The sequence below is a fragment of the Cervus elaphus genome, chromosome 16 (assembly GCF_910594005.1).
Source record: "Cervus elaphus chromosome 16, mCerEla1.1, whole genome shotgun sequence".
NCBI classification, from domain to species: domain Eukaryota; kingdom Metazoa; phylum Chordata; class Mammalia; order Artiodactyla; family Cervidae; genus Cervus; species Cervus elaphus.
In genome coordinates, this window is record NC_057830.1 from 45,430,091 (window position 1) to 45,457,319 (window position 27,229).

Sequence of the window (27,229 nt, forward strand, 5' to 3'; positions counted from 1 at the left end):
CAAGACTCACCTTACCCAAAGGCTCTTCCTGCTGACTGCCAGATGTTTCCTCTGCTACCTGAGAGAAGCCTCCAGAGACGCGGTCCCTCCCCTCCCGCGCTACTCCTCTCACCTCCACCCCTGTCCTTGTACCTACAAGACCTGTCCTCTCAGGACACGGTGTTCAGCGATCCCCGACCGGGCTGTTGACCACATCCACCTCTCCTGCTGTCTATTCTAACCCACCAGGAACCAGTCTTTCTTCTATCCGATCCATTCCCCAAAGTGCTACGTGGTGGTTTAGTCCCTAAATCATGTCCCACTCTTGCAAGCCCTTGGGCTGTAGAGCGCCAGGGTCCTCTGTCCATGGGATTCTCCAGGCAGGAATACTGGAGGGCGTTGCCATTTCCTTTTCCAGAGGAGCTTCCCAACCCAAGAATCAAACCCTGGTCTCCTGCACTGCAGGCAGATTCTTTACCGACTGAGCTATGAGGGAAGCCCAGTCATCTGTGGGGAAGCACGTTAATTAGTGAAGTGAAAGCCGCTCACTCTGACTCTTTCAAAGTCTGACTCTTTGGGACAGTCCATGCCAGAATAGTGGAGTGAGTAGCCTTTCCCTTCTCCAGGAGATCTTCCCACCCCAGGGACTGAATCCCGGTCTCCCACATTGCAGGCAGATTCTTGACCAGATGAGCCATAACCGCTGAGACAGCTATCTAAACACAGTAATCCCATGGCTTCTCTGAAATGCCTTGTGAGTGAAGAGCGAACCTCAGGCTCCAGAGCCCCGTTGCTGCCCGCCCTTCCCCGGCGGGGAGGGGAGGGTGTTTGCATGGCCGGCTCCCCGGTGGGGCTACCCTCACCGCAGCCCTCAGGGCGCGGCCGTAACTGCCTGGCTACCCTGTCCCCACCTCCCCGGTGTAACTCTCACCTGAGCTCCAGCAGCCCATCTCCCGGTCTCTCCGCGCGTCGCCGGGGCGAGACGCCCACCGGAGCCCGCGCGCACAAAGGCTTCGAGGACCGGGGGCGGCGGGGGGCGCTGAGGAAGTGGCGGCGACGCCCGCGCGCGCGCGGGAAGCTGCCGAAACCGACCTGCCCACAGCCACGGACTGGAACCACTGGCAAACCCGCCAGCCCGCTCGCGGCTGTGCAGCCCCAGAGCAGCGGCCCCGGGAGGCGCCCGCCCGCCTCCGCCCTCACGGCGCCCCGCCTCAGGCAGCCTTCCCTCGGCCGCGCGGGGCAGCTCCAGGGCCGGCTCCATGGCCTTCTCGCAGAACGTGTCGCAGGCACCAGGCGGAGAACTTAGGCCGGACCTCTGCGAGCGTCGGCGGCGCGCGGGGGGCGTGTGAGCTGCGAGCACCGGTCGGCACCTGGGGGCGGGGGTTGTGTGGGCGGCGAGCCGGGCGTGCGCCTGCGCGGGGGGCGTGCGTCCCGGGGCGCGTGCCGGCGTCGGGGGTCGTGAGAGCGGAGAGCGCGGCCCGGCGCACTGAGGCAAGGACGGCGTGTGAGCGGCCGGAGGGGTGTGTGTGAGCGGGGAGCGTGAGCCGGAAGCGTGTGAGCGACGAGCCTGGTCGGCGGCGGGCGGGGAGAGGGGTGCGTGTGAGCGGGGAGCGTGAGCCGGCAGCGTGTGAGCGGCGAGCCGGGCCGGCGGGGAGCGGCAGGAGCGGTGCGTGAGAGCGGGGAGCGTGAGCCGGCAGTGTGTGAAAGGCGAGCCGGGCCGGCGGGGAGAGAGGCGCGTGTGAGCGGGGAGTGTGGGCCGGCGCGTGGCGGGGGGCCCGGGGAGCGGGGAGGGGTGTGTGTGCGCCGGATAAGGGGCTCTGTCAGTCGGACGCGCGGGCCGGCGCCCCGGGGCGCTGTGAGCCAGGCCTGCAGCGAAGGGGGCGTGTGAGCCGGAAATGGGGCCCTGGGAGCCAGGAGGGCAGGCGGTCACCATCTGGCCTGAGGGGTGGGCAGCTGGCGGTCGAACCCGGGCCCCCTCCGCGTGGGTCCGGCGGGGCACCCGGAGAAAGCTCGGAGGCTCCAGCGGTGGGCTTGGCCGGTGCGTCCTGCCGCCACCGGGCTGCTTGTTGTTTTTAATTTGAAGACAGTGACAATATCCTGATTTTCATACCCTACACTTTGGGTTCCAAAGTGACTTTTATCTGAAAATTACCGCATAATGCAAGGTCAGTCCATAGCCAAATGTTTGTGTCTCTTCCTTCCGTTCTTCTCGGGAGAAGAAGTTTAGAGAGTACAGTTGGTTTACAATATTGTGTTAGTGTCAGGGGTGCAGCAAAGTGAATCGCTTATGTGTATATATGTATATCCGCTCTTTATAAAAACACTTTTTCCATACAGGCTGTTACAGAGTGTTGAGTTCCCTGTGCTATAGAGTTGGTCCTCGTTAGTTATCTGTTTTATAAACAATAGTGTGTAGTGTGGCGTGTGTGAGTCCCAGTCTCCCAACAAGTGTATGTTTCTTTGGTACCTGTGCCTGTGTAAAAGTGCTAGAGAGTATCAGAGAGAAACAGGCTGAATTGTGGCTGAATTTTACCCCTTGGGCCTTGAAAAGACAGTTCTTGAAACTTGAAAGTATTACTGTTTGGATTGTCAAGTTGATCTGCAGGGAACATTTCGAGAGACAGGAAAGCATGGGAGGGTAGTGATAAATATATGGGCTTATGACAACAGCAGTTTGCTTTAGTGATGGTTTAATATCGGCTTCCCTGATCGCCTAGTTGGTAAAAAATCCGCCTGCAATGCAGGAGACTACTATAACTACTATAACATTGATTCCACATTAATTATATAATTCAGATTTAATTCATGTCACATTGACGATGATTATTTTCAAGTTCCGATTTTCTTATTTTCGCATTTAAAATCGCTCTCTGAATTCCTGACTCAAAACTGAATGGAACAAATATTCAGGTTATAATCATTAACAAAAGGATCTTTTTAAGTTTGACTTAGATACAAGCAGCATCTGAAGAAAATTTACAGCAGTTCCAAGAGGAGCATATTGCTTCCATAAGAAGTCAGATGGAACTCAGAATTAAAGACTTGGGATCTGAACTCTCCAAGATGCAAACTTTGGAAGATTGTAATAAAGCAGAGTTGGAAAAATATAAGCAACACTTCCTAGAGAAACTAAAAGTTAGAAAGTCTTTGGAAAAGAAACTAGACAAGTAAGTCAAAACCCAGAATCATAGAAAATATATTTAGTCCATTAATTTGTGTCTGAAGTCTAATTTTTATAGAGCCAGGTTCCTGAGATTAGTAGGAAGTGAAAGCCAACTAGATAATCACTGCTAGAGGGCACCCTAAAAAAATGAGTAATAAGATATCCTGGTAAGTTTTCCTACACTAAGTAAAAGCATGCCTGTGAAATCAGGGAGTATTCACACAGGGGTGAAAGGCAGGGTAATTCACAGAGTGGCTGATGCTGGCATGGTGACCTGACTGAGGGGTTGTATGGAGGCTGGAAAGGGCAGATCCCACCTGCAGGGCCCAGTCCAGGCTTCCCCGCCTCTGAAAGCAGAGCACTCCTAGGACGCCTTTCATAAGCCCAAAGAGCATACAGCAAAGGAGCAGGGACCCGAGGACACGTTCTGCTAGTCGATGCCTAAAATAAGTATACAGAAGGGAAGCCCAGGTGCTCCCAGAGAGGGTTCAGGGCTGTGGGACTTGATGCTGGGACGTGGGGTGTGGCTTCCGGGGAAGGAGCTTGGTGGGGCCGGTCTCTGTGCATGGGGAGCGCGATGCCTCGCCCTCTAAAACGTACGCTGAACGCTGTTTAGAGTTTCGGCATTTTAAATGAGACCAAAATTTGTCTTTGAATCTTTATTTATTTATTTTGGACCATCAGAAAGAGGTGCTGACATAGGCCCTTCGTAGAAGTGAAGTAAAGTAAGGTGAACTTTGAAAAAGCAGGGGATGCTTGTGATTGTTCCTGGGGCTGTTCTAGGTCTCTTCAGTCTCACCCACTGACTTTCTCATCCTCCCCCTTGAGATTGTGGCTTGAGGTGATTCCTCAGTGCCAAATGCTTAATTTCTCCGAGGTCATGAGTGACACGTGTGTACAAGGGTGGTGAGAGGAAGCACTTGAACGTGGCTTTGTGGGAGGTCTTTGTTCATCCCTGAACTGTTTCCTGGGGGCAGGGGTGTCCCAGAGGCGGCAGGTGTCACTGTCAGCCCACCTCCCTTTCTGACGCCCTTTCTCTCCTCCCCCAGCTGTGACTTGTTACCTGAGGAGCCCAGACACACGTGTGCTTCTTTAGAACAAGGTCAGAGCTGTCACTGTTTACAGCAGGTCTGCTGTGCGCCTCCAGCGTGCACACAGTGTGATGGGAATTCCATTTACTGTGCGGCAACTTACAAAATGCAAGTCACTGAGGGAAGCTGGAATGAAATCCGTGCTTTCCATCTTCCCCAGGACTAATGAGAGGCTGGCAGAGATGAGCACCAAACTTGAGGTGGAGAAACAGCAGAACAGATCTTTACTCAGCACTCTTAGCAGCATGCTAGTCCTGGAGCCGTCTTCTGTTGGAAATTTCAATCCTACTTCAGGCTTCAATGCAAATCTTATTTCAAGAGCAAACCTCAGTGCCACACTGTTCAAATGACAGCTTGACCAAGGTTAGTTCTTTTCTTTTTTCTTCACTAGGTTTCCGATTTCTGATATAAATGATCTTTATTTTTAATTTGGTGAACTTCTGAGTTGTTTCTTTGAGTTATGCACACTAAGTAAAACCATAATCAACTGTGATAATCAAGGAGACATTTAATAATTTTTTTGTGCTAGAACTCTCGTTTTTAAGAGATACTTCTTTAATTCTTAAATTTCTTGAAAAGCTGCATTGAAATTCTACTTTAGAAACGAAACCTTATTGTCTAGTAACCGAAAGTGTGCTTTCAGATGTTTGATTTACTTTGTAATTGATTTCACTTTGGCAGTGGCTCACAATCACTGCTCTGCTGCTCCCACCACAGTTTTTCTACCCCTAAGTGTACGTGACTGGCATCCAAACACTAAGCACATATGGGTGTTTGTTATTTGAAGCAATCCTAGATAAATCGTTTTTATGAATTAAACAAACTTGTGATACATAATCAAAAGATTAATTTCTGGTTCTAGATTAACATTTTTTGTCTTTTCGCTTGTACAAGAGTACAACTTTAATTGCTATTTTACTTACACAATTTTGGTTTCAATTTCTAAAACATTTCTTGCTGAGCATTTGTAGAATGTTTCTAAGTTTGTAGTTAAATCAAATATTTAAAACTTGTAAATGAAGCTGAGTTTTGTCTCTGTCTTGACATCACCTGGATGAATGATGACTGAGATGGCAATGAAGGGGAGTCTTTAAATTGCAAGTAGTTTTCATTGTGAAATCTTTGTGATTAAAATGTCCATTTCAGTCAGTGCACACGGGTTTATGGTTTTTGATGGTGTTTCCATGATGGTGATGCAGAGAAAAGCAGCCCTTGTTACATGCAGTCTCAAGCTGTTTTCCCATTTGGCTTCTTGCCATCACAGAAGAGCAATCTAAGGTTTCTTCGGCAGCACTGGAGCTACGTTGGGTCGTAGTACTTGAGAGCCATGAACCTGGAGGACGTGCTTTAGCTGCGCAGTCACAGCGGGCCTCCAGACACTTCATCCCAAGTCAGAGACCTGCTCACGCAGACGCAGGCCTAAGAGGAGGAAGCACAGGCTTGACCCCCGTCCCAGGGGCGGGCTGCCTACCACAGACCCAAGTTCACGGTACTGTGAGCACACACATCTTTTCAAAGAAGAGATTGGGAACCAAGCAAGCACTTCTTAGTTCCTTCTGCCAAACTCACCCGTTGGGTAAATCTCGCTTCTCATGAGGAGGGTAGGAGTATAAGTGCTCCCCTTGAAACTTTAGGCTGAGGAAATGAAGTTCAACTGCAACTTCTGACCAGATTTAGATTATAGTTTACATACATTACACTCATGCTTTTTGTGTATACCAACTAATGATGAGAGCCTGGATAGAAGTATGCTAAACAGTAAAGAGAGATCTGTTGTGTGTTTTAAATTTTGTCCTCAATAACCCAAAATGTGGATAATTCATTGTTGAGTCATTTTAGCAAGCCAGGTTTTATCTAGAGGAAATGAACATCCTTTTAAGGTTGAATCTCTTCACTTTTGTCCTGCTTGATTCAACTTAAGATTCTCTCCTTCAAGTTCCCTGTCCTCTGTTTAAAAAATATGTATGCTTTCTAAATTAACTGTATCGACTGTGACAAATAGGAATTTGATATTGATTTATTCTTGTTCATGCATTTAAAACACATAATTTACTTCAAAAGTCATGTCGCACCACCAGCATTGTTGGCCTGTATAACAAGGTTTTACATGTTCATTCTGTCCATATTATAGTTAAAAATCTATGTGTTTTTTCTTTAACCTGAGAAAGTAGCTGTCCTAGGACTCTGGACTCAGTCAGAAGGACATGGCCTTTGCTACTTCTTTTGTAGAATTAGGAACTTTGACTAAATCAATGACTCTCATACCCTACAAAAAGTTTCTTTTTTTCCCAAAGAAAGGAACCTTTCTTTTAAAAAAGAAAACTCCTGCAGGGAACTGTGTTACATGAAACGGAGACAAGCATAGAGCCTTGTAGCTGAAGAGCAGCCAGAGCCCCCGCAGCTGTGACTTCTCTGTTCCTCAACCCTGCAGTGACCCCTGTGGGACCTTCCCGGTCTATGGGACATAGTTCAGAAACACACGTAGGAGAGAATCCCTCTGGCTAAACGTCTTCAGAATTGAAACTTGCTGGTACACTGTTTCTTGTGTGTAAATTTTCTCACCTGTCTGTCTTTTCCTTAAATGGAAAAGTTTAAAGAAAATCAGAGATGTGTTCTCCTTCTTAACATTCGACTTCAGACTTCTTCCTCCATTTGCACATGATTTGATCATGGCAGGCGGATTCTTAACCACTAGACCACCAGGGTTCATTTTAAAACAGTGCCTGGGAATTCCCTGGTGGTCCAGTAATTAGGAATCTGGGCTTTCACTGCCAGGGGCCCTGTTCAATCCCTGGTTTGGAAATTAAGATCCCACAGTCTGGGAAAAAAACAAACAAAAACAAACCGGAAACAAAAAAGCAGTGCCTATAGTTGTGTTGGTCATCTTACCTTTGAAGGAAGAGTATTTTCCCCCCACAGAATTCAATAAAAGTGTCTCATTTTGAATGAGAAAAAAATATCTAGCCTGGAAAGATTCCTGAATTGGTTCTTGGGCAGAAACAAATGAAGAACAACCTAAAACCCCTCCCTGCTGGCCCCGGGGAGCTTCTAGGTGTGTCTGCCTCCTGTTACTTCCCCCAGAGCCCGAGTGGCCTGTGCTGCCAGCAGAGCTGCTCCTGGGGTGAGGAGGGCTCTTCCTCACACACCCGCCCCACCCGGCTCGGTTACTTTCCCTCTACTGCTTTTTCTTTATGGACTTCAGACTCAGGTGTGGGAACTCCCTTCGTGGTCCAGTGGTTAAGACTCCATGCTTCCACTGCAGGGGGAACTTGTTCCATCCCTGGCTGGTGAACTAAGATGGCAATGCCATGCGTGGTGTGGCCAGAGGAAAAAAAAAATCGGGTGTGATTTTGATCGCTTATGTCCTAGCCCCTTTTGATATCACCTAGAATTGTATTCGAGGGCTAGGTGAGTAAAAGGCACATTTGTGAAAATTAACACTGGTTAAAACAGCATAAACAGGTTATCTGGTTTCCTTGATGTTTTTTATCCCGGCCCTTTGTCCTTTTGTGAGCTGTGATGGGAGAGGACACAGAAACAGTCAAATGGTATCAGATAAAACAGCAGCACATTCAGCCATCAGATTCCTTCCTGGTTTTTTTTTTTTTTTTTTTTGTCGGATAACTCTACACAGCTCGTGGGATCTTAGTTCCCCAACCAGGGATTGAACCTGGGCTCTTGGCTGTGAGAGTGCAGAGTCCTAGCCACTGAACCACCAGAGAATTCCCAAATCCCCACCTGTTTGATGGCTCAAAGGAAAGCTGATAAGTATTATCAAAGACACAAAAGAAATCTGAGATTGGATCAAACAAAATGGCCATTTCATTCTGCTCCCATGTAGTGAAGGTTTTTGTTGTTGTTGTTTTTTAATATTTACTTATTTAGCTTCACCCGTCTTCCCTGCGACCTGTGGGAACTTTAGTTGGGGCATTCGAACTCTTAGCTGTGGCATGTGGGATCTCGTTCCGTGACGAGCAGTGGAGCTGGGTCCCCTGCATTGGGAGCTTGGAGTCTTAGCCACTGGAATACCAGGGAAGTCCCTCAACAAGTATTTTTGAGCACTTATTATGTGCTAGACAATATGTAGAAGCTCAGAAGGTAAAATGAAAGCAATACAATATCTCTGTGAAATGAAAGCTATGCAAGAATATTCTTTCTAGTATTGATCCACATGGCAAAAGTCTGGACACAGCCTTTTCAATTTAAGATTAGTTAAGGTTCATATAATCAAAGCAGTGGTTTTTCCAGCAGTCATGTAAGGATGCGAGAGTTGGATCATAAAGAAGGCGAAGTGCCAAAGAATTGATGGTTTTGAATTGTGGTGCTAAAGAAGACTTTTGAGTCAAAAGGAGATCAAACCAGTCAATCCTAAAGGAAATCAACCTAGAATAGTCACTGGAAGGACTGATGCTGAAGCTGAAGCTCCAGTACTCTGGCCACTGATGGGAAGAGCCAACTCATTGGAAAAGACTCTGATGCTGGGAAAGATTAAGGGTAGGGAGGAGAAGGGGACAACAGAGAATGAGATGGTTGGATGGCATCAGCGATATGACATGAACTTTGGAAAACTCTGGGAGATGGTGAGGGACAGGGGAGGCCTGGTGTGTTGCAGTCCATGGGGTTCCCAAAAGTTGGACATGACTTGTGACTGAACAACAATAAATTAATAGATCCACCTGATGAAATTGGTGCATCATCGTAAAAAAGAAGTTTCAGACATTGTTATACTAGCAGTTTAGCAAATCCACGCCCACCTTCCAGTGAGGGCTACTAGAATGGTCAGTCCATACAGCGCAAGGAAGAGTAGTCCCCACTCGCCACAAATAGAGAAAGCCTGCAGCAACGAAGACCCAACACAGCCAAAAATAAATAAATAGATTTTTTTTAAAGATAAAAGGGGAAAGAATGTCTCCTTGAGAAGGTGAATTCTGCTCAATTTTGAAGGATATAGAGACCAGCACATCCAGTAGACATTTGTTGAGTATTTACAATGTGTCAGCCATGAGACCACATGCTATTGGGGAGCCAGAAGATAAACACACATATAAGTAGTCCACCTTCAAGTCTGATAGTGTATAACCCAGGCAGAGACGTTCCACAGCCGACAGCTGCATTTAGTCCTCAGAGGCAGCAATAGAAATGTACTCATTCAAGTTCTGTGCCAGGTGTGGGAAGCATGCTTGGAACTAGAGCCCCAGGCCTGCTTTTCTAGCACATACCAGTGACATTTTGACCTAGAAGTATGTCTTGCGTTGATTTCTTTCTGTGTGACGTCAGGTGAAGCACAGGCAGAGAAAAGAGTTGGGAAGTGTGCAGCTCAGTGAACATCCATTGCAAGCACACCTGGGCCCCCAGCATCCTGCATCCCTCCTCAGGTGCCCCTGGGGTCCCTCTGGCTCCGACAGTTGCCACTGTCTTGATGAGAACAGCAGAGATTTGTTTGCCTATTTCTGAACTTCATACAGGTGGACGTATACAGCACATGCTCAGTGCATACTCTGGTTCTTTTACTCAGTATCATGTCTGCAGTCTGTATTCAGATAGTGTAGGTCAGTGTCCATTTATTGTCTCTGTTTTTTGTTTCCCCTGTTGTCGTCTTTCATTGTCTGACTGAATTACAGTTTGTTTACCCATTTTCTTTAAGTACATCTGGATCATTTCCAATATTCTTTTAATAAATTATGTTTTTGCTGCAAAAAGAAAGGGAAATGAAAACATTTCAGACAATCACACTGAAAGAGGTTAGCACCAGCATACTTAAGCAAAACGTAAGTCTCAAAGATCTATTTCGGATAGATGGAAAACTATCCCAGGCAGAAGGTCGGAAATGAAGGAAGAAAGGAAAAACAAAGTGGCAAATATTTGAATAATTCTAAATGAACCTTGGCTATATAAAACAAAAATATCTTGTACGGAGTTAATATAAATGATAACGCAGACACAAATTATCAGACGTGCTTTGTGTAGTCCCTGAAGAGGGTAAAACTGGTTGATATGAAACTCTTAAGCTCCATAAGAAAGCTAGCCTCTAGGGTAAAAAGCATTAGTGAACTGAAGCGGGTCAGCATTGTATAGTGACAAAAGATTCAATTTGCCAAGAGGATATAAATGTATATTCTATGACCCAGCAATCCCATTCTTAGGTGCATATACTCCAGAGAAACTCTTAGGACATATGTGTGACCGTTCAGAGCTTTTTTTTTCCCTCCAGTGTAGGGGCGGGGGATTTAATCAGGAACCTTGATGGAGGACTAGCCTAGGTGCTGGCATGTTCTCTTTCTTGGTGGGTAGTGAAGGCATGGATATTTCTTTATATGCTAATGTTTATGGTCATCAGACGCCTCTTTTCTGCACTGTTTTCTAACTATCTTATCTAGTTTCCTTTTATGGCGTTGTTGATAGTGTTTTTTGGTGAAGGGCTTGTGATTCACTCTTAATTGCCTCACTATATCTTCAGGTTTTTAAAACCTTAAGTAAATATTTGAAAAAATAAATGTCCTCAGTGCTGAAGGCAACATAAGAATCTTCCATCTGAGAAAACCCCAAAGGCCAGTGTGTTATGTATATGGCCTTTTGAAAGCAGTGTTGACCATTTTTCTCAAATTCACAGGTTAACTTCGAGGAATTTAAGGACGGTTTCATGGCTGTGTTGTCATCACAGGCTGGTCTTGCCGCCTCAGATGAAGACAGTGGTTCTTTGGAGTCAGGTAAGAGGCCTTTCTGGTCTTTTTTACATCTCTTTGTGTGATTCTGTGACTTCTGGAATATGATGTTGTACCTGAACAATGTAGCAGGTCTATGATCCCCAGCTGCATGGACTGGGACCATGGACTGCAGCACTTGGGTTTTTTTCTTCTTTGGGTTCCTTATTTGTGAAATGGTTCTGCAAGGGGAAAACTCTCGTGTTTTCCTCTGCACTGCACAAAATCCTCCGAATACCCTGGCACTTCTGGTCACTAGATCTGTGTAGTTTCCCCCGCACCAGGCTATTTTGCAACACCAGCTGGGTGTCCTGCAGTTCAACTCCATTCTGACACCGTGCCCCTGGACACAGCTGCAGACCCCACAGGCTAAGACAGCAATGCCTTCAGACAACAATTTCAAGTCCAGCTTGTCTCCTTTGCTTCTGACCCACTGCTAAAGATCCGAGGTGCCGACGGCCTCCTCAGTTTCAATCAATTTGCTAGAGCAGCTCAGGGAAACCCATTACTGGACCAGCAGTTTATTGCAAAGGATGTAACTCAGGGTGAGAGGTGCATGGGCTGTGGGCAGAGGCTCAGAGCCCCCCGCCCTCTCCAGGCCTCAGTCTTCCCTGGTCTCCCCATGTTCACCAACCCAGAAGGTCTCTGAATGCTGTCCTTCTGGGGTTTATGGATGTTTTGTTACAGAGTCATGAGTGATCCAGTGATGGGGCATCAGTGATTGAATTCAACATCCAGCCTCTGAGCTGTCTAGAAGTCAGGGGTAGGGCTGAAAGTTCCAACCTCTAGTCACATCGTTGGTTTCCCTGGCAACCAGCCCATCTCAAGGTATGGTTCTCAAAGTCACCTTATCAGCATAAACTTGGGTGTGGTTGCTGTTATCACGTAGGAAATTGGAGGGTTTTAGAGGCTGTGCAAGGGATGGGAGGAAGACTAAATTCATATTTATTCCAAGTCACAATCTCAGGAATGTCAAGTAATATCTCATGTGGTCCTTACAGTGTAGGGTGTAGACAAGATAAAGTGGGTGTGGAGAGGTGGAAGGATTTGATCATCCAAAGCACAGTGCAGGTGTAAGGTGCTGGCCAGGCTGGGAGGCTGGTGGAACAAGCAGGCTGCCACCAGCTGAGGCAGCCCTCTGCCTGTCTCAGACAATAGTGCTCTGTGCTCCTGGGACTTGTTAAAATCCTGGTTTCCAGTGGGATCCGTGGCACAAAGGTAAGATTTCAAAACAAGTGAAGAGGGGCTTTGATACTTGTCAGGAGGTGGCGGGAGAATTCTGGAGGGAGGCCCGCTTTGAGGTGTGGCCTGTGGGTCCACTGGGAAGGTGATGGCGGACGTGCTCCTTAGAAGATGGGCCAACTCCTTGGCTGGCAGCACCTGCCGTGCTCTGGCCGGATGACCTGTCGAGGCTGCATCTGAAGAGTGCTGGGAGGGAGAATGCAGTGGCCAGAGGATCCCTTCTTCCCCCACGGTGCAGGGGTTCGAGGCATCTGCCCCACACAGGCCCCTGGTCGGCTCCCAGACCCCGGCAGGGGCCTTGGTCAGGATCAGGTGCATGACTGGGGCAGCAGGTGCCATTGGGAGGTTTGGGGCTTATGTACCTTTCATGTAGATTCCAGTGAGCCCCCCAGCGCCCCCCACCCCTGAAATTCTGTGGCTGATCGTTCCCATTACTCAGGTGAGGTTTTCTCGTCTGGAGCTAGGGCCTTGGGGAAGCACTTGTGGCCTCCCCTGGAGCTGAAATTGGTTGGTGTCCCACAGCCTTCTGCTGGAGCCATGTAAGAACTCTGACCTGGGGGAGAGGAGGCTTATGGGGCAGGAGTCTGATAAGGAGGCGGAGTCAGAATGGGGGGGGAGGAGTCTGATAAGGGGGTGGAGTCTGCCCAGGGAAGGAGTCTGACAGGGTAGAGGAGCCTGATGGGAGAGGAGCCTGATACAGGGGTGGAGTCTGACCAGGGGGAGGAGCCTGACGGGGGAGTTGTCTGATAAGGGGTTGGGGCGTGATGGGGTGGGGGGCGAGCGCAGAGGGAGTCTGACTGGGGGAGTAGTCTGACCAGGGGTAGGAGCCAGCTTGTCAGCGGCCGCCCTGGGACCTGAAGGGTCTGGTCATGGGTTGCTTTGTCTCAGGTTTCTCTTCCCTGAGGTGGGAAGAAGGCCACTTGGCTTTCCCGACTTGGGGTGTGATCCTGTGACCCTGGGCATGAAGGTGCCTGAGAAAGGCCGCGCCCGTGTCATCGCTCCCTTTTCTGTGCTGGAACTCCTGTGAGTCCTCAACTTGTGTCCTCTTCGTGACTGGTGCTTTTCTCTGCCAACCCCCGTTTTGTTTTGTGTTGTTTTTCTCTTCTTTCAATTTTCAGAGCTTTCCTCAATTACCCAGTCAGTGGGTGGGTCAGTCATAGGCCTGCCTGAGGTGGCTAGGCCAGGGCTGGTGCACACGGGCAGCCCCTGTTGTGAGAGCCCAGTGAGCCCTGCCCCCACTCTCCGGGGCTGTGTGCTTCCCAAGCGGGCCACCCTCCCGGTCTCCCCCATGGGCTTCATCCCTGCTTCCCCGGCCAATCCACAGCATCCCTCTCTCCCGCTTTCTAACCTGCCTGCTGGTCCTTCCCAGCGACTCATGCCACGATTGGAAACATGTGCTTTGATGCTCCAGGAATGTGCATGGCACCCTGGGGCCAAATGGCTGGGGTTTTGAAGAACATTCTGCTTCTCAGTCGTTCTGCTTCTTCAGTGAAGGCCATCACAGAACACATAACCAAAAAAAGTTTTTTATTTTTTTATTTTTGCTCGTTTAATCTCTTGGCCATGCCTCTCAGCATGCTGAGAGCATTCTGCTCCTGTGAATAAATATGCACACACAGGAGGCACAAGGCTCGGTTGACCTTGTGGTCTGCCGTCCGTCTGGGCAGCGGGTGGGGACTGGCTGTGACCCCCAGAGCTTCCCACTGAGAGGCCATGGCTCTGTGCTCTGGGTGGTGAGACGCTGCCCTTTCCTGGCCTGATTTGTCGCGTAGACACGTTCCTGGGGGTGCATTTCCCCCTGGTGGAGGGAGGACGTGACACTTTTCGGAGAACATTTATGAACCGGTCCTAAGTGTGTGATTTCTGGGCGTCTCGTTGCTCTGAGGAAAGTGCTGAGCAGCGGAAACAATGAAGAAAGGGGTACCATATCAAGGGCAGGTGGGCCTCCAGACGCAGACCAGGGGGTCTCAGGAGGGGAGAGGCAGGAGCCCATTCAGGCCAAGGGCGTAGACGTGGTGCTGGGTCATGACCTCCAGTGAGCGGCGAGTTACTGAGCCCCAGGCGGAGGTCCGCAGGCTGTCAGGCGCACCTGGTTTCCCGAGGGTGTCCCCGCTGCCCACTCCCAGCTGACATGGCCTTTCTCTTCCCGCTGTTCCCCGCTCAGAAAGCAGCCACAGCCTGTGTGTAGACAGAAACCAGAGCAGATGGGGTGCTCAAGCCTTACGTTTGCTCCCTGTCAGTGGGAACATCCCCTCTTCTCCAGCAGGCCCGGGAATTCCCACATGGGGAGAGTGTACAGGGCCGGACCCTGCCCATGATAACCTCTCAGGGTCCGGGAACATGGTCAGCCTGCCCTAGATTGTCCTCTGTCACGTGGAACTCAGCATCTTCCTCCCAAGACTGCTTCCTTGTCCTCAGTTGCTGTGCGTCGCTGGCGTCGCTGTTTCTCCTGGAGGCCCGGTTGGACCCGGCCTCCTCCTCTGATGCTCCCAAGGTCAGAGGCTGCGGGCCAGTTTCGGGTGAGGAGGAGAGAGACGAGGTGGTACTTAGTCCCTGGGAACATGACCCACCTGTGTGAAACGGTCTGTTTTCCTGGCCTGGCCTTGCTTCCTGGGACCCTGTGCCTTTCTCTCCAACTGGCCCCTTCTGGGTGCTTCCCTTCGAACCCGTGTTCTCTCCTGGTCACAGCCCAGGCCGCACCCCCACTCCCCAGTCTCTCTGGCCACTCAGATTCCTGCAGAGGCAGTGTCATTTCTTCTCTGCTTGCGGAGTCCCCATTGCTCCGCAGATGTGGGCAGGTAAGGAGGGAAGGAGGAAGTGCAGGGGTGTATTAGGGCTTGAGGGAGCCTCATGAACCCCTAGCTGAAGTCCACACCTGCCTCTGCCCCCGACTTTCGACCCATGCGGAGTCTGAGCCTTCCTGACTGTGCTGAGTTCCTTGCCTCTGTGTCCTGTCCAGGTGGGGTCCTGTAGTGGGGTGGGGTCAAGTGGGTGGGAAATGACCTTCTGGTCACTAGAGCACTTGGATTATTGGAAGGTTATTTCTTTGTGTAAAAAGTGCTCTGGCCTGGTGCACTGGGAAGACCCAGAGGAATCGGGTGGAGAGGGAGGTGGAAGGGGGGATCAGGATGGGGAATACATGTAAATCCATGGCTGAATCATGTCAATGTATGACAAAAACCACTACAACCCTGTAAAGTAATTAGCCTCCAACTAATAAAAGTAACTGGGGGAAAAAAAAAAAAAAGCTAGATTTTTAAATTAGTTTTCTATCACATAGCAAAAGCATATTTTGCTTGGAAACACTGAAGCAACACCGAGCGTTTAGGATGGAAGGTCCTGTCTCCCAGCCTGGCTGTCTCAGCCCCAGCCCCACGTTGGCCCTTCCCTGTGTTCTTCTGGCGTTTTCTCTGTCTGTCTCCGAGAGCCACATCGCACCTCTGAATCTGCATCTTCGTAAGCACAAGTGGGCCCAGAGTCTGTTTTAAAGAGCCCCACACACCTCCCATTTTCTTTCCAGTTGCCTCCCGGGCTGTGCCCTCAAAGGACATGAGCAGCTCTAAGTGGTACGGCCGTCGGAGCCAGCCCGAGCCCTGTGGCGCTGCAGGTGGAGCCCCAGGTTTACCAGAGCAGCCGGTCAGACCCAGTGTGAGGAGCCAGCTCTGCCGCTCGGCCTCCCTGGAAAGTGAGGAGGTGGGTGGACTCCTCCCCCCCCCCGCCCCGCCAGGCACCTCCCCCAATCACTGCTCACATGACATGACACAGGAGGATGGGAGAGGGCATCTCATCACTGGAAGAGGGGCTGTTTGGGGACCTACATTCGGTTTTGAGGCGTCTCTGAGTCTCCCTGTCTGCAGGGAGTCTGCAGTTCTGGCCACGGAACATCCTCCTTCAGAAACGGGGGACTTGGAGGATCCCCTCTTCACCACCACCCTCCCCTGGCCCTGCAGGAGGAGGGAAGGTTATTCGGCTGAGGGCAGAAAAAGCAGGTGTGCCACAGCCACGGTCACCCGCGTCCAGCACTTGGACCAAGGCTTACCCTGCACAACTTGGCCTGCTCGTGATGGATGCCTCCAGGGCCCTCACTGAGACTCCTTGAGCTGTCCACTGTGGGAGCCTTCGGGCATTCGTGTCAGAAAGGACATCCACGGGGCAGATCCTCCCCCTGCGGGTTAATTGTGGCTGACATCCTTCTCTTTCTGTTTTTCCAGAGTCTCAAGTCTGATGAAGAAGCCGACAGCACGAAGGAGCCTCAGAATGAATTCTCTGAAGTCCAAGGTAAAGCCTGGTCTTGTGGTGAATGCCCGCTTTGGTCAGTGCTGGGCTGTCAGGCAGCAGGCTGCCAGCGAAGGAGAATTTCCTGGGAGGTGCCCCGTGTGGGTGGTCTCTCTGGGGTGCACTTCTCCTGGGGAGGTCCCAGCTCTGAGATTCCTGAGGTCAGACCCTTGGGCAGGGACTGCTGGCTAAGAGAGCAGCTAATTGGTTGGCTAGGGTCACAGTGATCCTCCCGACCGGCAGGCATGGGCCAGGGGACTCCTTCCTAGTGTGCCGGGCCTGGGCCAGCAGCCTCCCCCCTCACCAGAGGCCGTAAATGTGCCCCAAGTGGAGGGCGAGCCGTGGCTCTGGTCCTGGGAACCTGGCGGAGCTCCCGGAAGGCAGTCACAGGTGTGCTCAGCAACGCTGGGTACATCATCACGTGGGTGTGCGGGTTCCTTAAGGACGCCTCTCACCAGAGTGAGTCACAGGGCAGAATGTGCAAGACCATGGCTCCAGCGGCAGACCAGAACTGACCTGGAGCTTCTCCTGAGTGAGAGGTCTGCACTGGTGCTGAGCACTGTCCAGACTGTGGTCCTCAGGGGCCGAGGCTGTTGCTGGCTCAGCGCTGAGCGTGGGGACGTCAGCCGAATGAACCACGTGTCTGTGCTACTAGATGAAGCAGATGGACCTCTTTGTGTCCAAAAATCACTTCCTAAATTAACTGGACTCAGAGTAAATCTAGGGGACGAGAGGAAGGGCTCTGGGGAGGTTATTCACAGAGTGATTTTGGGCTCTCTGCCCAGAAACAGGTTGGGGTTCTTCTTTCCATCCAGGTTAGAACTGACACTCGTGCACAGACACTAACGTCAGACCTGAGAGGACTTGTTCACCTTCTCTGCCAGCCCTGAGAACACACCGTGGTTTCAGAATTGCTTTTCCCTTTTTTTTGGTTCCTGCCTTTATTTATTTAATTTTTAAGTTAAAATGTATTTATTTGACTGTCAGATGTCAGCTGTAGCCTGCAGGATCTTCATACATCATTTGGGACCTTTCATCGCAGCGCACAGGTTTCTCTCTAGCTGCAGGGCACAGGCTTAGTTGCTCCACGGCACGTGAAATCTGAGTTCCCTGAGAAAGGATCGAACCTGAGTCCCCTGCATTGCAAAGTAGATTCTTAACCACGGGACCATCAGAGAAGTCCAAGTTTTTCCATTTTTACCTAGAACGTTCAGATGTTTTAAGCCAGAAGGGGTCTTGGAAGTGGCCCTCCCCTTGTGTTTTCCTCAAGCCGATAGACAGCATCATTCATGAGCAAGGAAGCGTAGCATTCCTCAGGAAAGGACTTTCTGGTTATTAGTTGGGTTATCACAGTAAACGCCAAGATGACTCCTCTCTGGAAAGCTCCAGACCACTGACCGAGAGCCGGGGTCTGGCCAGGTGCAGGGGACCCTCGTCCTGTGTCGGGCAGGGTGGTGCAGTCTGGGCGTGGAGGGAGCTCTGCTTTGAAGCCTTGCTTATCTCAAGAGAGCTCTTTGTGGGCACCCCAAGGTCTGTCCTCTCCCAAAGGGTGTTTCTGTGGCCAAGCTTCAGAAACCTCAGTAAGCCACCCGGCTAACCAAGATAGGGTATGAAACCTGGCCGTCTGCCACCCGGACTCGCTGCTGAGTCTGCATGTCAAAGACACTTATGGCTCCTGATGTCAGGTGGTATGGAAACAGCCCACCTTGGGGTGTTTTTGCTGGGGAAAAAAAAGAAAGAAAATAGATAACACTCAACGTCCATCCAAACTAGCTTTTGGTGCTAAGTTCCAGTTTACAAGAGATGTTAGGGATGGAGGTCCAGGAGGACGGGGACTGGGGGACGGGCGGGAGGTGATCCACCAATTCTGGGGGAGTAACCACACACACTGGGAAGATTCTGCATTGATGCTGAGTTGAAGACACCAGCTGTTGGGAGGCTTGGGAGAGAGCTGGGACGTCGTCGTTGGGTTGTAGGGCCGTTGTCACACTGGGGTCAGGAGTGCATACGAAACACTCAGGGGTGAGAACATGGCAGCTGGGATTTGACTTCAAATACTTGGGCCAGGGACTTCTGCAGTGATTTATTGTCTAGGACTCTGCACTCCCATTGGAGAGGCCCCGGTTTCCATCCCTTTTCTGAGAGCTAGAGCCCCCATGCTGTAACACCAACCTCAGAGAGGAGGGGGCCGCTGCTCCTCCTTGTTCTGGTCCCAACAGCAAATGCGTGTCCCAGGGCCCACCCTTGGGTGGGAAGCACAGCTTCCTGGCCTCACCTCAGCCTCACCAGTCAGCTTTCCAGCTGAGGGATTTTTCTGCCCTTGTCTCCCACCCTGAATCCTGAGGACATGTGCCCTCCGCTCAGGCCGCCCCACCTCTTCGGAAGCCCATCTTCTCTCGGCTGGCGTGTGCCTTCCCAGGCCCACCTTCTGGGAGGACAGGCGGGAAGCCATTGCTTGTTCAGAGAGAGGTTACCTTGGGTGACCCCGCATGTGCGTCCCCCCGCACGGCCTCAGGCAGACGGCCCTGAGCCCTGTGCTCGGGTCGTCTCCGTGGAGCCTGCAGTCCCCTCAGGTCTCCTGACTCCCTGTTCCCTGCAGCAGGAGTCAGGGGGAGGCTGCCCCCGCCGAGCACATGTGGTGAGGTCACAGAAGGTGCGTGAGGAGGCCGCGGTCCTCATGGCGCTGGTGCCCACGTGCAGGTCCTGGAGGAGAGTGTTGGCCAGGCCACCACGTCGTCCTTCGTGTCCCGAGTGCTCAGGCCCCTGCCTCTTCTGCAGCATGGATGACGGCAGAGGGTTCGCCTTCCCAGAGCAGATCATCTCCTTGTGGGCCCAGGAGGGCGTTCACAATGGCAGTGAGGTCCTGCAGCTGCCCCAGCAGAGGCGTCTGGGCGGGGGAATTAGGGCGAGATGGCTGCCCATGAGGGAGGCTGGACAGAGAACCTCACAGACACATGCCCCATGGAAAGAAGGCCCATCATCCTCGCTTTTTGCTTAATTTTTTGATCTCGATATGTAGGACATCTTAACTTAGAAACATAGTAAGTAAACAGCAGAGAAAGCCCGCAGCCTGAAAGAAATCCCTTAGAGGGTAGGTTTCAGTATCTCAGACTCACCCCGCAGTGCGTGTTGGCCTCTGAGCCGATCCTCGGCAGCCTTGGCCTGCTACCCCCAGGAGCTGGGCTTCTGCCAGTAAGAACCCCGCTGCGGGCGATGGGGCATGGGGTGCGACTGGCCAGGCTGGCCTCCTCGCCCAGGGCACGGGCAGCCAGCAGGATGAGAAAGGATGCTTCCAGCACGGTCACAAAGCGCTACATATCAATTGGGCCAAGAATGCATTCCGTTTTAATTGGGTTTGGCTCCAGTTGAGCAGGATATTCAGGCCATCCGTCTACTGAACCGGTTGGCATAGAGATTGTTATTGTGTTTTTATTGATGCTCTGAAGCTACAGAAAAGGTTGGCAGTAATTCCGGTCTCCATCCTCAAGACTTTGCATCTCATTAGGTACCGACAGATGAGATATCTGATGTCAGGCAACTCTGCAGAGGGGCCCAGAGGAAGACTGCTTTGGGAGGATGAGGAAGGGAGACAAGCTTGGTGCTTCTCCAGTGGGAGAAACAGGCACCAGGATAGCCGGTGGCCTGAGCCTTGGGCAGGGCCTGGGGTGACCGGACAGAGACAGGCGTCGCTTCTGCTCTGGGTAACTCCCTGGCGCTTACTCAGCTGCCAGGCTGCAGGTGGCAAGGCTGTGACCAGGCAGGAAAATGGGTGGCCAGCCTTCTCCCCTTCATGCGTCCAGTCCCAGGTTGGGTGCTGGGGATCCCTGGGTCCGAGGCCCAGCTGCAGGCAAGACGGAGCGAGGATAATTTCCCACCTCTTCTATGGCCGTCTGGAGAAGTGAAGAGTGCCTGTCCTGGGCTCGAACCTCCTGGTTCATAAACCTGCTAGAAACCCCATTGCAAGCCAGTTGGCTTCTTGCTGTATATACTTCTGTAAAACAGACTCAATAACTGCAGAAACCATCCTGGTAGGCGGAGGGTCAGGCTTCCCAGGTGGCCCTAGTAGTAAAGAACCCACTTGCCAATGCAAGAGGCGTGAGAAATGCGAGTTCGATCCCTGTGTCAGGAAGATCCTCTGGAGGAGGGCATGACAGCCCACTCTAGTATTCCTGCCTGGAGAATCCAGTGGACAGAGGAGCCTGGAGGTCTCAGTCCATAGGATTGCGTAGAATCGGACACGACTGCAGTGAGTTGGCACGCACGCACAGGAGGTGGGTGAGAGCCCAGAGCCAGCCACTGCTCAGCACTCTTAGGCCAGCTGAGTTTGTTCCTTCATACCAGCTCGCTAGGCCCAGAGCAGTGTCCCCAGTGATCCCTCCCTCCTTCCTGCAGGGAGCAGGTGGAGCAGATGGCCAGGGAGCGAGCTAAGGCGAGACAAGACCTGGAGAAAGCTGAGCAGAGGAACCTGGAGTTTGTGAAAGAGACAGACGATCTCCACTCTGCCCTGGAGCGTCTCACGGAGGAGAAGGTCAGGTAGGTCTTGCCGGGGTCCTTCCTGGCCCAGGGCGAATGGTGGACACAGGCTGCTGCCAGCTGAGGCCCTGCTGTCTCACCTGAGCCCACAGCAGGAAGCCCGCAGACCAGGCATCACCCATGCAGTGGGCTGTGTGGACTCCCGCAGAGTCAGCCCGGCTGGTGGCGGGCAGCCTGATTGCACACGCCCTTCCTCTGCGGCCAGTGCTGCCCTCCCAACGTGCCCACAAGATAATGGTGACTGATTTCAGGCCATCAGTCGGGGAGCTGAGAATGGATTTGCGTTGGTCTCAGCCTGGTTGACCTGATTTTCCCGACCACCCCGAAGGGACTCGGTGAATTTCTTTCTGCATCGGAGAACCGGAGACTCATTATCTCCATCCAAGAATCTAGTTGGGGGACACAAGGCCTCGAGGGCCATGTAGGTGTTTGGGTTTTGCTCCATCATTAACAGTATCAGCAGTACACTTGTAGAAATAGTGTTTGCAGTTGTGTTAGGTTACTTTAACAGAAAAGTATTGAGGGATACATGTTCATTGTAGAAAACTTAGAAAATACACACACAAGGAAAAATAAAAACAGACATTTCACGTCCACAGATGTTATCACTCCTAACATTTTTCCTGAGTCCTTCGCTTCTTCCTGTCCACGTGGTTGCTTTCAGAGAGGTCTCGTTGCTGTGATGGTGCATATGTTTTCTGAGCACCTGTCATGTGGCTCTGGCATATGTTACTGCACCTTTCCCCTTTAAAGAGGGAAGTGAAATGATCAAGTTTGTAAAACTCGCCCCAAGATCTGCAGGCTGTTAGGTTAATCACACTCATCAAACTGTTTCCCTGAGTGACAGCTGCCCTTGCTATGACCAGTTGTGTTCTCTTGGCAAAACTCTATTAGCTTTTGCCCTGCTTCATTCTATACCCCAAGGCCAAATTTGCCTGTTACTCCAGGTGTCTCTTGACTTCCTAATTTTGCATTCCAGTCCCCTAGAATGAAAAGGACAACTTTTTTGGGTGTTAGTTCTAGAAGGTCTTGTAGGTCTTCATAGAACCATTCGACTTCAGCTTCTTCAGCATTACTGGTTGGGGCATAGGCTTGGATTACCGTGATATTGAATGGTTTGCCTTGGAAATGAACAGAGATCATTCTGTCATTTTTGAGACTGCATCCAAAAGTACTGCATTTCAGACTCTTGTTGACCATGATGTCTACTCCATTTCTTGTAAGGGATTCCTGCCCACAGTAGTAGAAATAATGGTCATCTGAGTTAAATTCACCCATTCCTGTCCATTTTAGTTCACTGATTCCTATAATGTTGACATTCACTCTTGCCATCTCCTATTTGACCACTTACTTCCAATTTGCCTTGATTCATGGACCTAATGAATTATCCTATGCAATATTGCTCTTTGCAGCATTGGACCTTGCTTCTATTCGGTCACATCCACACCTGGGTATTGTTTTTGCTTTGGCTCCATCCCTTCATTCTTTCTGGAGTTATTTCACCATTGATCTCCAGTAGCATATTGGGCACCTACTGACCTGGGGAGTTCCTCTTTCAGGAGCCTATCATTTTGCCTTTTCATACTGTTCATGGGGTTCTCAAGGCAAGATTACTGAAGTGGTTTGCCATTCCCTTCTCCAGTAGACCACATTCTGTGAGACCTCTCCACCATGACCCGTCTGTCTTGGGAGGCCCCATGTGGCATGGCTTAGTTTTATTGAGTTAGACAAGGCTGTGGTCCATGTGATCAGATTGGCTAGTTTTCTGTGATTATGGTTTCAGTGTGTTGGCCCTCTGATGCCCTCTCGCAATACTTACTTGGGTTTTTCGTACCTTGGACGTGCAGTATCTCTTCATGGCTGCTCCAACAAAAGTGCAGCCACTGCTCCTTACTGGACGAGGAGTATCTCCTCATGGCTGCCCCTCCTGACCTTGAACGTGGAGTAGCTCATCTCGGCCCTTCTGTGCCGACGCAGCTGCCGCTCCTTGGACGTGGGGTTTCTCCTCTCAGCCGCCTTCCCTGACCTCGGACGTGAGGTAGCTCCTCTCAGTCAGCAAACACAAGACCAGGAGCTGACTGTGGGTCAGATCATGAACTCCTTATTGCCAAATTCAGACTTAAATTGAAGAAAGTAGGGAAAAGCACTAGACCATTCAGGTATGATCTAAATCATATTTCTTAGGATTATACAATGGAAGTGAGAAATAGATTTAAGGGACTTGATCTGATAGATCGAGTGCCTGATGAACTATGGATGGAGGTTCATGACATTTTACAGGAGACAGGGATCAAGACCATCCCCATAGGAAAGAAATGCAAAAAAGCAAAATGGCTGTCTGAGGAGGCCTTACAAGTAGCTGTGAAAAGAGAAGTGAAAAGCAAAGGAGAAAAGGAAAGATATTCGCATTTGAAGGCAGAGTTCTAAAGAATAGCAAGGAGAGATAAGAAAGCCTTCCTCAGCTATCAATGCAAAGAAATAGAGGAAAACAACAGAATGGGAAAGACTTGAGATCTCTTCAAGAACATTAGAGATGCCAAGGGAACATTTCATGCAAAGATGGGTTTGATAAATGGTATGATCCTAACAGAAGCAGAAGATATTAAGAAGAGGTGGCAAGAATACACAGAAGGACTGTACAAAAAAGATTTTCATGACCCAGATAATCATGATGGTGTGATCTCTCACCTAGAGGCAGACATCCTGGAATGTGAAGTCAGGTGGGCCTTAGAAAGCATCCCTTTGAACAAAGCTAGTGGAGGTGATGGAATTCCAGTTGAGCTATTTCAAATCCTGAAAGATGATGCTGTGAAAGTGCTGCACTCAATATGCCAGCAAATTTGGAAAACTCAGCAGTGGCCACAGGACTGGAAAAGGTCAGTTTTCATTCCAATCCCCAAGAAAGGCAATGCCAAAGAATGTTCAAACTACTGCACAATTGCACTCATCTCACACACTAGTAAAATAACGCTCAAAATTCTCAAAACCCGCTTCAGCAATACGTGAACTGTGAACTTCCAGATGTTCAAACTGGTTTTGGAAAAGGCAGAGGAACCAAAGACCAAGTTGCCAACATCTGCTGGATCATAGAAAAAGCAAGAGAGTTCCAGAAAAACATCTTATTTCTGCTTCATTGACTACGCCAAAGCCTTTGACTGTGTGGATCACAATAAACTGTGGAAAATTCTGAAAGAGACGGGAATAGCAGACCATCTGCCCTGCCTCTTGAGAAACCTATATGCAGGTCAGGAAGCAATAGTTAGAACTGGACGTGTACCAACAGACTGGTTCCAGACAGGAAAAGGAGTACATCAAGGCTGTATATTGTCACCCTGCTTATTTAACGTATATGCAGAGTACATCATGAGAAATGCTGGGCTGGAAGAAGCACAAGCTGGAATCCAGATTGCCGGGAGAAATATCAACCTCAGATATGCAGATGACACCACCCTTATGGCAGAAAGTGAAGAGGAACTAAAAAGCCTCTTGATGAAAGTGAAAGAGAAGAATGAAAAAGTTGGCTTAAAGCTCAACATTCAGAAAACTAAGAGAATGGCATCTTGTCCCATCACTTCATGGGAAATGGATGGGGAAACAGTGGAAACAGTGGCAGACTTTATTTTATTGGGTTCCAAAATCACTGCAGATGGTGACTGCAGCCATGAAATTAAATGACGTTCACTGCTTGGAAGGAAAGTTATGACCAACCTAGATAGCGTATTAAAATCAGAGACATTACTTTGCCAACAGAGGTCCAGCTAGTCAAGGCTATGACTTTTCCAGTGTTCATGTATGGATGTGAGAGTTGGACTGGGAAGAAAGCTGAGCACCAAAGAATTGTTGGTCTTGAACTGTGGTGTTGGAGAAGACTCTTGAGAGTCCCTTGCACTGCAAGGAGATCCAACCAGTTCATTCTAAAGGCAGTCAGTCCTGAGTGTTTCTTGGAAGGAGTGATGCTGAAGCTGAAACTCCGGTACCTCGGCCACCTCGTGTGAAGAGTTGACTCTTTGGAAAAGACCCTGATGCTGGGAGGGACTGGGGGCAGGAGGAGAATGGGACGACAGAGGATAAAATGGTTGGATGGCATCACGGACTCGATGGACATGAGTTTGAGTAAACTCCGGGCGTTGGTGATGGACAGGGAGGCCTGGTGTGCTGTGATTCATGGCGTTGCAAAGAGTCAGAAACGACTGAGTGACTATCACTTTCACTTTTCATGCTTTTCATAAATGGCCTTTATTGTATTGAGTAAATTTCTATTTTATTGAATATTTTTTTTATCATAAATGGATTTTGAATTTTGTCAAGTGTTTTTATGCATAGTCTTACTTTTAATTCTTACTTGAATGTTGGTAGAATTGAGCTTTGAATCCGTTTGATCCTGAACTTTTAACTTTTGGAAGTTTTTTTTTTTTATTTAATATTTGAATCTCCTTATTTGTTACTGGACTTTTGAGTTTTTCTACTTCTGTATTTTTTCTTGTTTTAGTCTTGACAGCATGTATGTTTCTCAGAATTTGTCTATTTCTTCTAAGTTTTCCAATTTGTAATTGTTCATCGATAATAATAGTCCCTTATGATTATGCTTCTTTACTTCTAAGGTATCTGTTGTAATGTCGCTTTCCTTTCTGTGTTTATTTCAGTTTCCTCTCATTTCTTCTTACCTTAGGTAGGGTTTATTGATATTATTTGTTTCTTTCAAAAAATGCACTTCCAGTTTTTGCACATGCACCCTGGGCATTCTGGCACACGGGCAATGTGTTTAGAGGTGTTGCTTAGCAACGATCCTTCTGGGATGCAAGATTCCAAACCGTTGAGCTTCCCAGCTGGGAGCTTGTGGCGGGACAGCTCTGGCTTACCTCTAGTGCTCGTGTTGGGTTTAAGGGACTGTGAAGAGCCAAGGGGGAGTTGAGGTGTGTTTGGAGTCTGTAGGCTCTGTGATGAAGAAGATTTTTGGCTTCAGGAGTAAGAAGGGCATCTCGCCCTTTGGCTCCTCCATCAGCCCGGGGAGAGTCAGCAGTCATAGAATCAACTTCCAGCCCGGGTACCGCATCCGAGACAAGGACCTCGGAAAGATCCACAAAGCTGCCAGCGTAGGCAATGTAACTAAAGTGCAGCAGGTTCTGTTGCTCGGGAAGAGTGACCTGGATGACAAGGACAAGATGAACAGGTAAGCAGGTAGGAAGGGCCTGGCAGGGGTCCCTCCTGTGAGTCTCCCCTCCAAGGCTCTTGGACACCTTCCTGGGATCCAGCACCCCGCAGACTTGATAGGCTGCCAAAGCCTTAGCTGGTTTTGGACCCGCTTATAATTCCCCTTATAGAGCACTTTACTGGCCGTTTTAAAGTTATTTAACTGAATGTCAGTAATCACAGAACTGAAATAAAACTTGAATAGCATCTTTTTTTCCTCTTCTTCCTCCTCCTCTTCATTTTTTGTTATGCATGCGTTAACATGGTGTGCTCATGAGTAACAGCTCTCAAGTTCTACAGCCCTCAAGAAATCTTCTGGAACTCCCTGGCTCTCACATTGTTTTTCTCATGTGATTTATGAAAACTCTTCTTCCCATGGATCATCCATTGTGGATATTGGCAGTGGGCAGACTTTTGAGGTTGTCGGCATCTTATTTTTAATGTACACATTTTTATACCATAATGTTATATATTCCAGAAAACTGCATAGTGAGAAAAATAATCCCCATGACACATCAACTTCTGGGTTAAAATTTCTTCAGATACAATGCAATATCTGTTTTATATCACTGTACACTTATGTGTGTATATTCCTTGCTGAAGGACCTTAGAAGACAGCTTTGAAGTAGGAAACTGACTGTGTTCTTGAATAGGAAGACATTTTCTTAGGATATATGGTCTTTCCATATTTAAACCAAATAAACAGATGCTAGTGTTAAAGATTTTGGGTTACACATGCTGTCTTTAATTGTGATGAAATTGGAAGTTTTGTATAATAGACAAAGATTTGCCCTTTTAGATTATCAAAATTTGCTTGATGACATTTTCTATTAGTAAAGATAAATTATGTGTAGATGGTAGAGAAATAACCTGGTAACTTGTTGGGGTCCTTTAATGGACCGGAACCTTGTGGTGCGGAGTCGACGATAAGAAAGTGAAAGAGAGAAAGAGAGAGAGAGAGAGAGAGACAAAAAAGACCCGGGGACCTAAGCTCTGATGGAGCAAAGGTGCTTTAATGATTTTTCTATGAGTATATATAGGCTGCAGTACAAGAT

The 27,229-nt window shown here is 49.4% G+C and overlaps 1 protein-coding gene across 1 annotated transcript in view; it reads left to right on the forward strand.

Moving 5' to 3' along the window:
- The first annotated feature begins 1,162 nt into the window (after nt 1-1,162).
- The window catches only part of LOC122710266 (ankyrin repeat domain-containing protein 26-like), a 105,360-nt gene continuing 79,293 nt past the window's right edge, over nt 1,163-27,229 (forward strand). Inside the window, exons 1-7 of the mRNA XM_043927942.1 lie at nt 1,163-1,324; nt 2,932-3,146; nt 4,290-4,596; nt 10,844-10,940; nt 15,697-15,869; nt 16,388-16,454; nt 20,844-20,984. Coding sequence (XP_043783877.1) covers nt 20,860-20,984 — 125 coding nt within the window. The 5' untranslated portion in view covers nt 1,163-1,324; nt 2,932-3,146; nt 4,290-4,596; ... (2 more) ...; nt 16,388-16,454; nt 20,844-20,859. The remainder of the gene's footprint in view (nt 1,325-2,931; nt 3,147-4,289; nt 4,597-10,843; nt 10,941-15,696; nt 15,870-16,387; nt 16,455-20,843; nt 20,985-27,229) is intronic.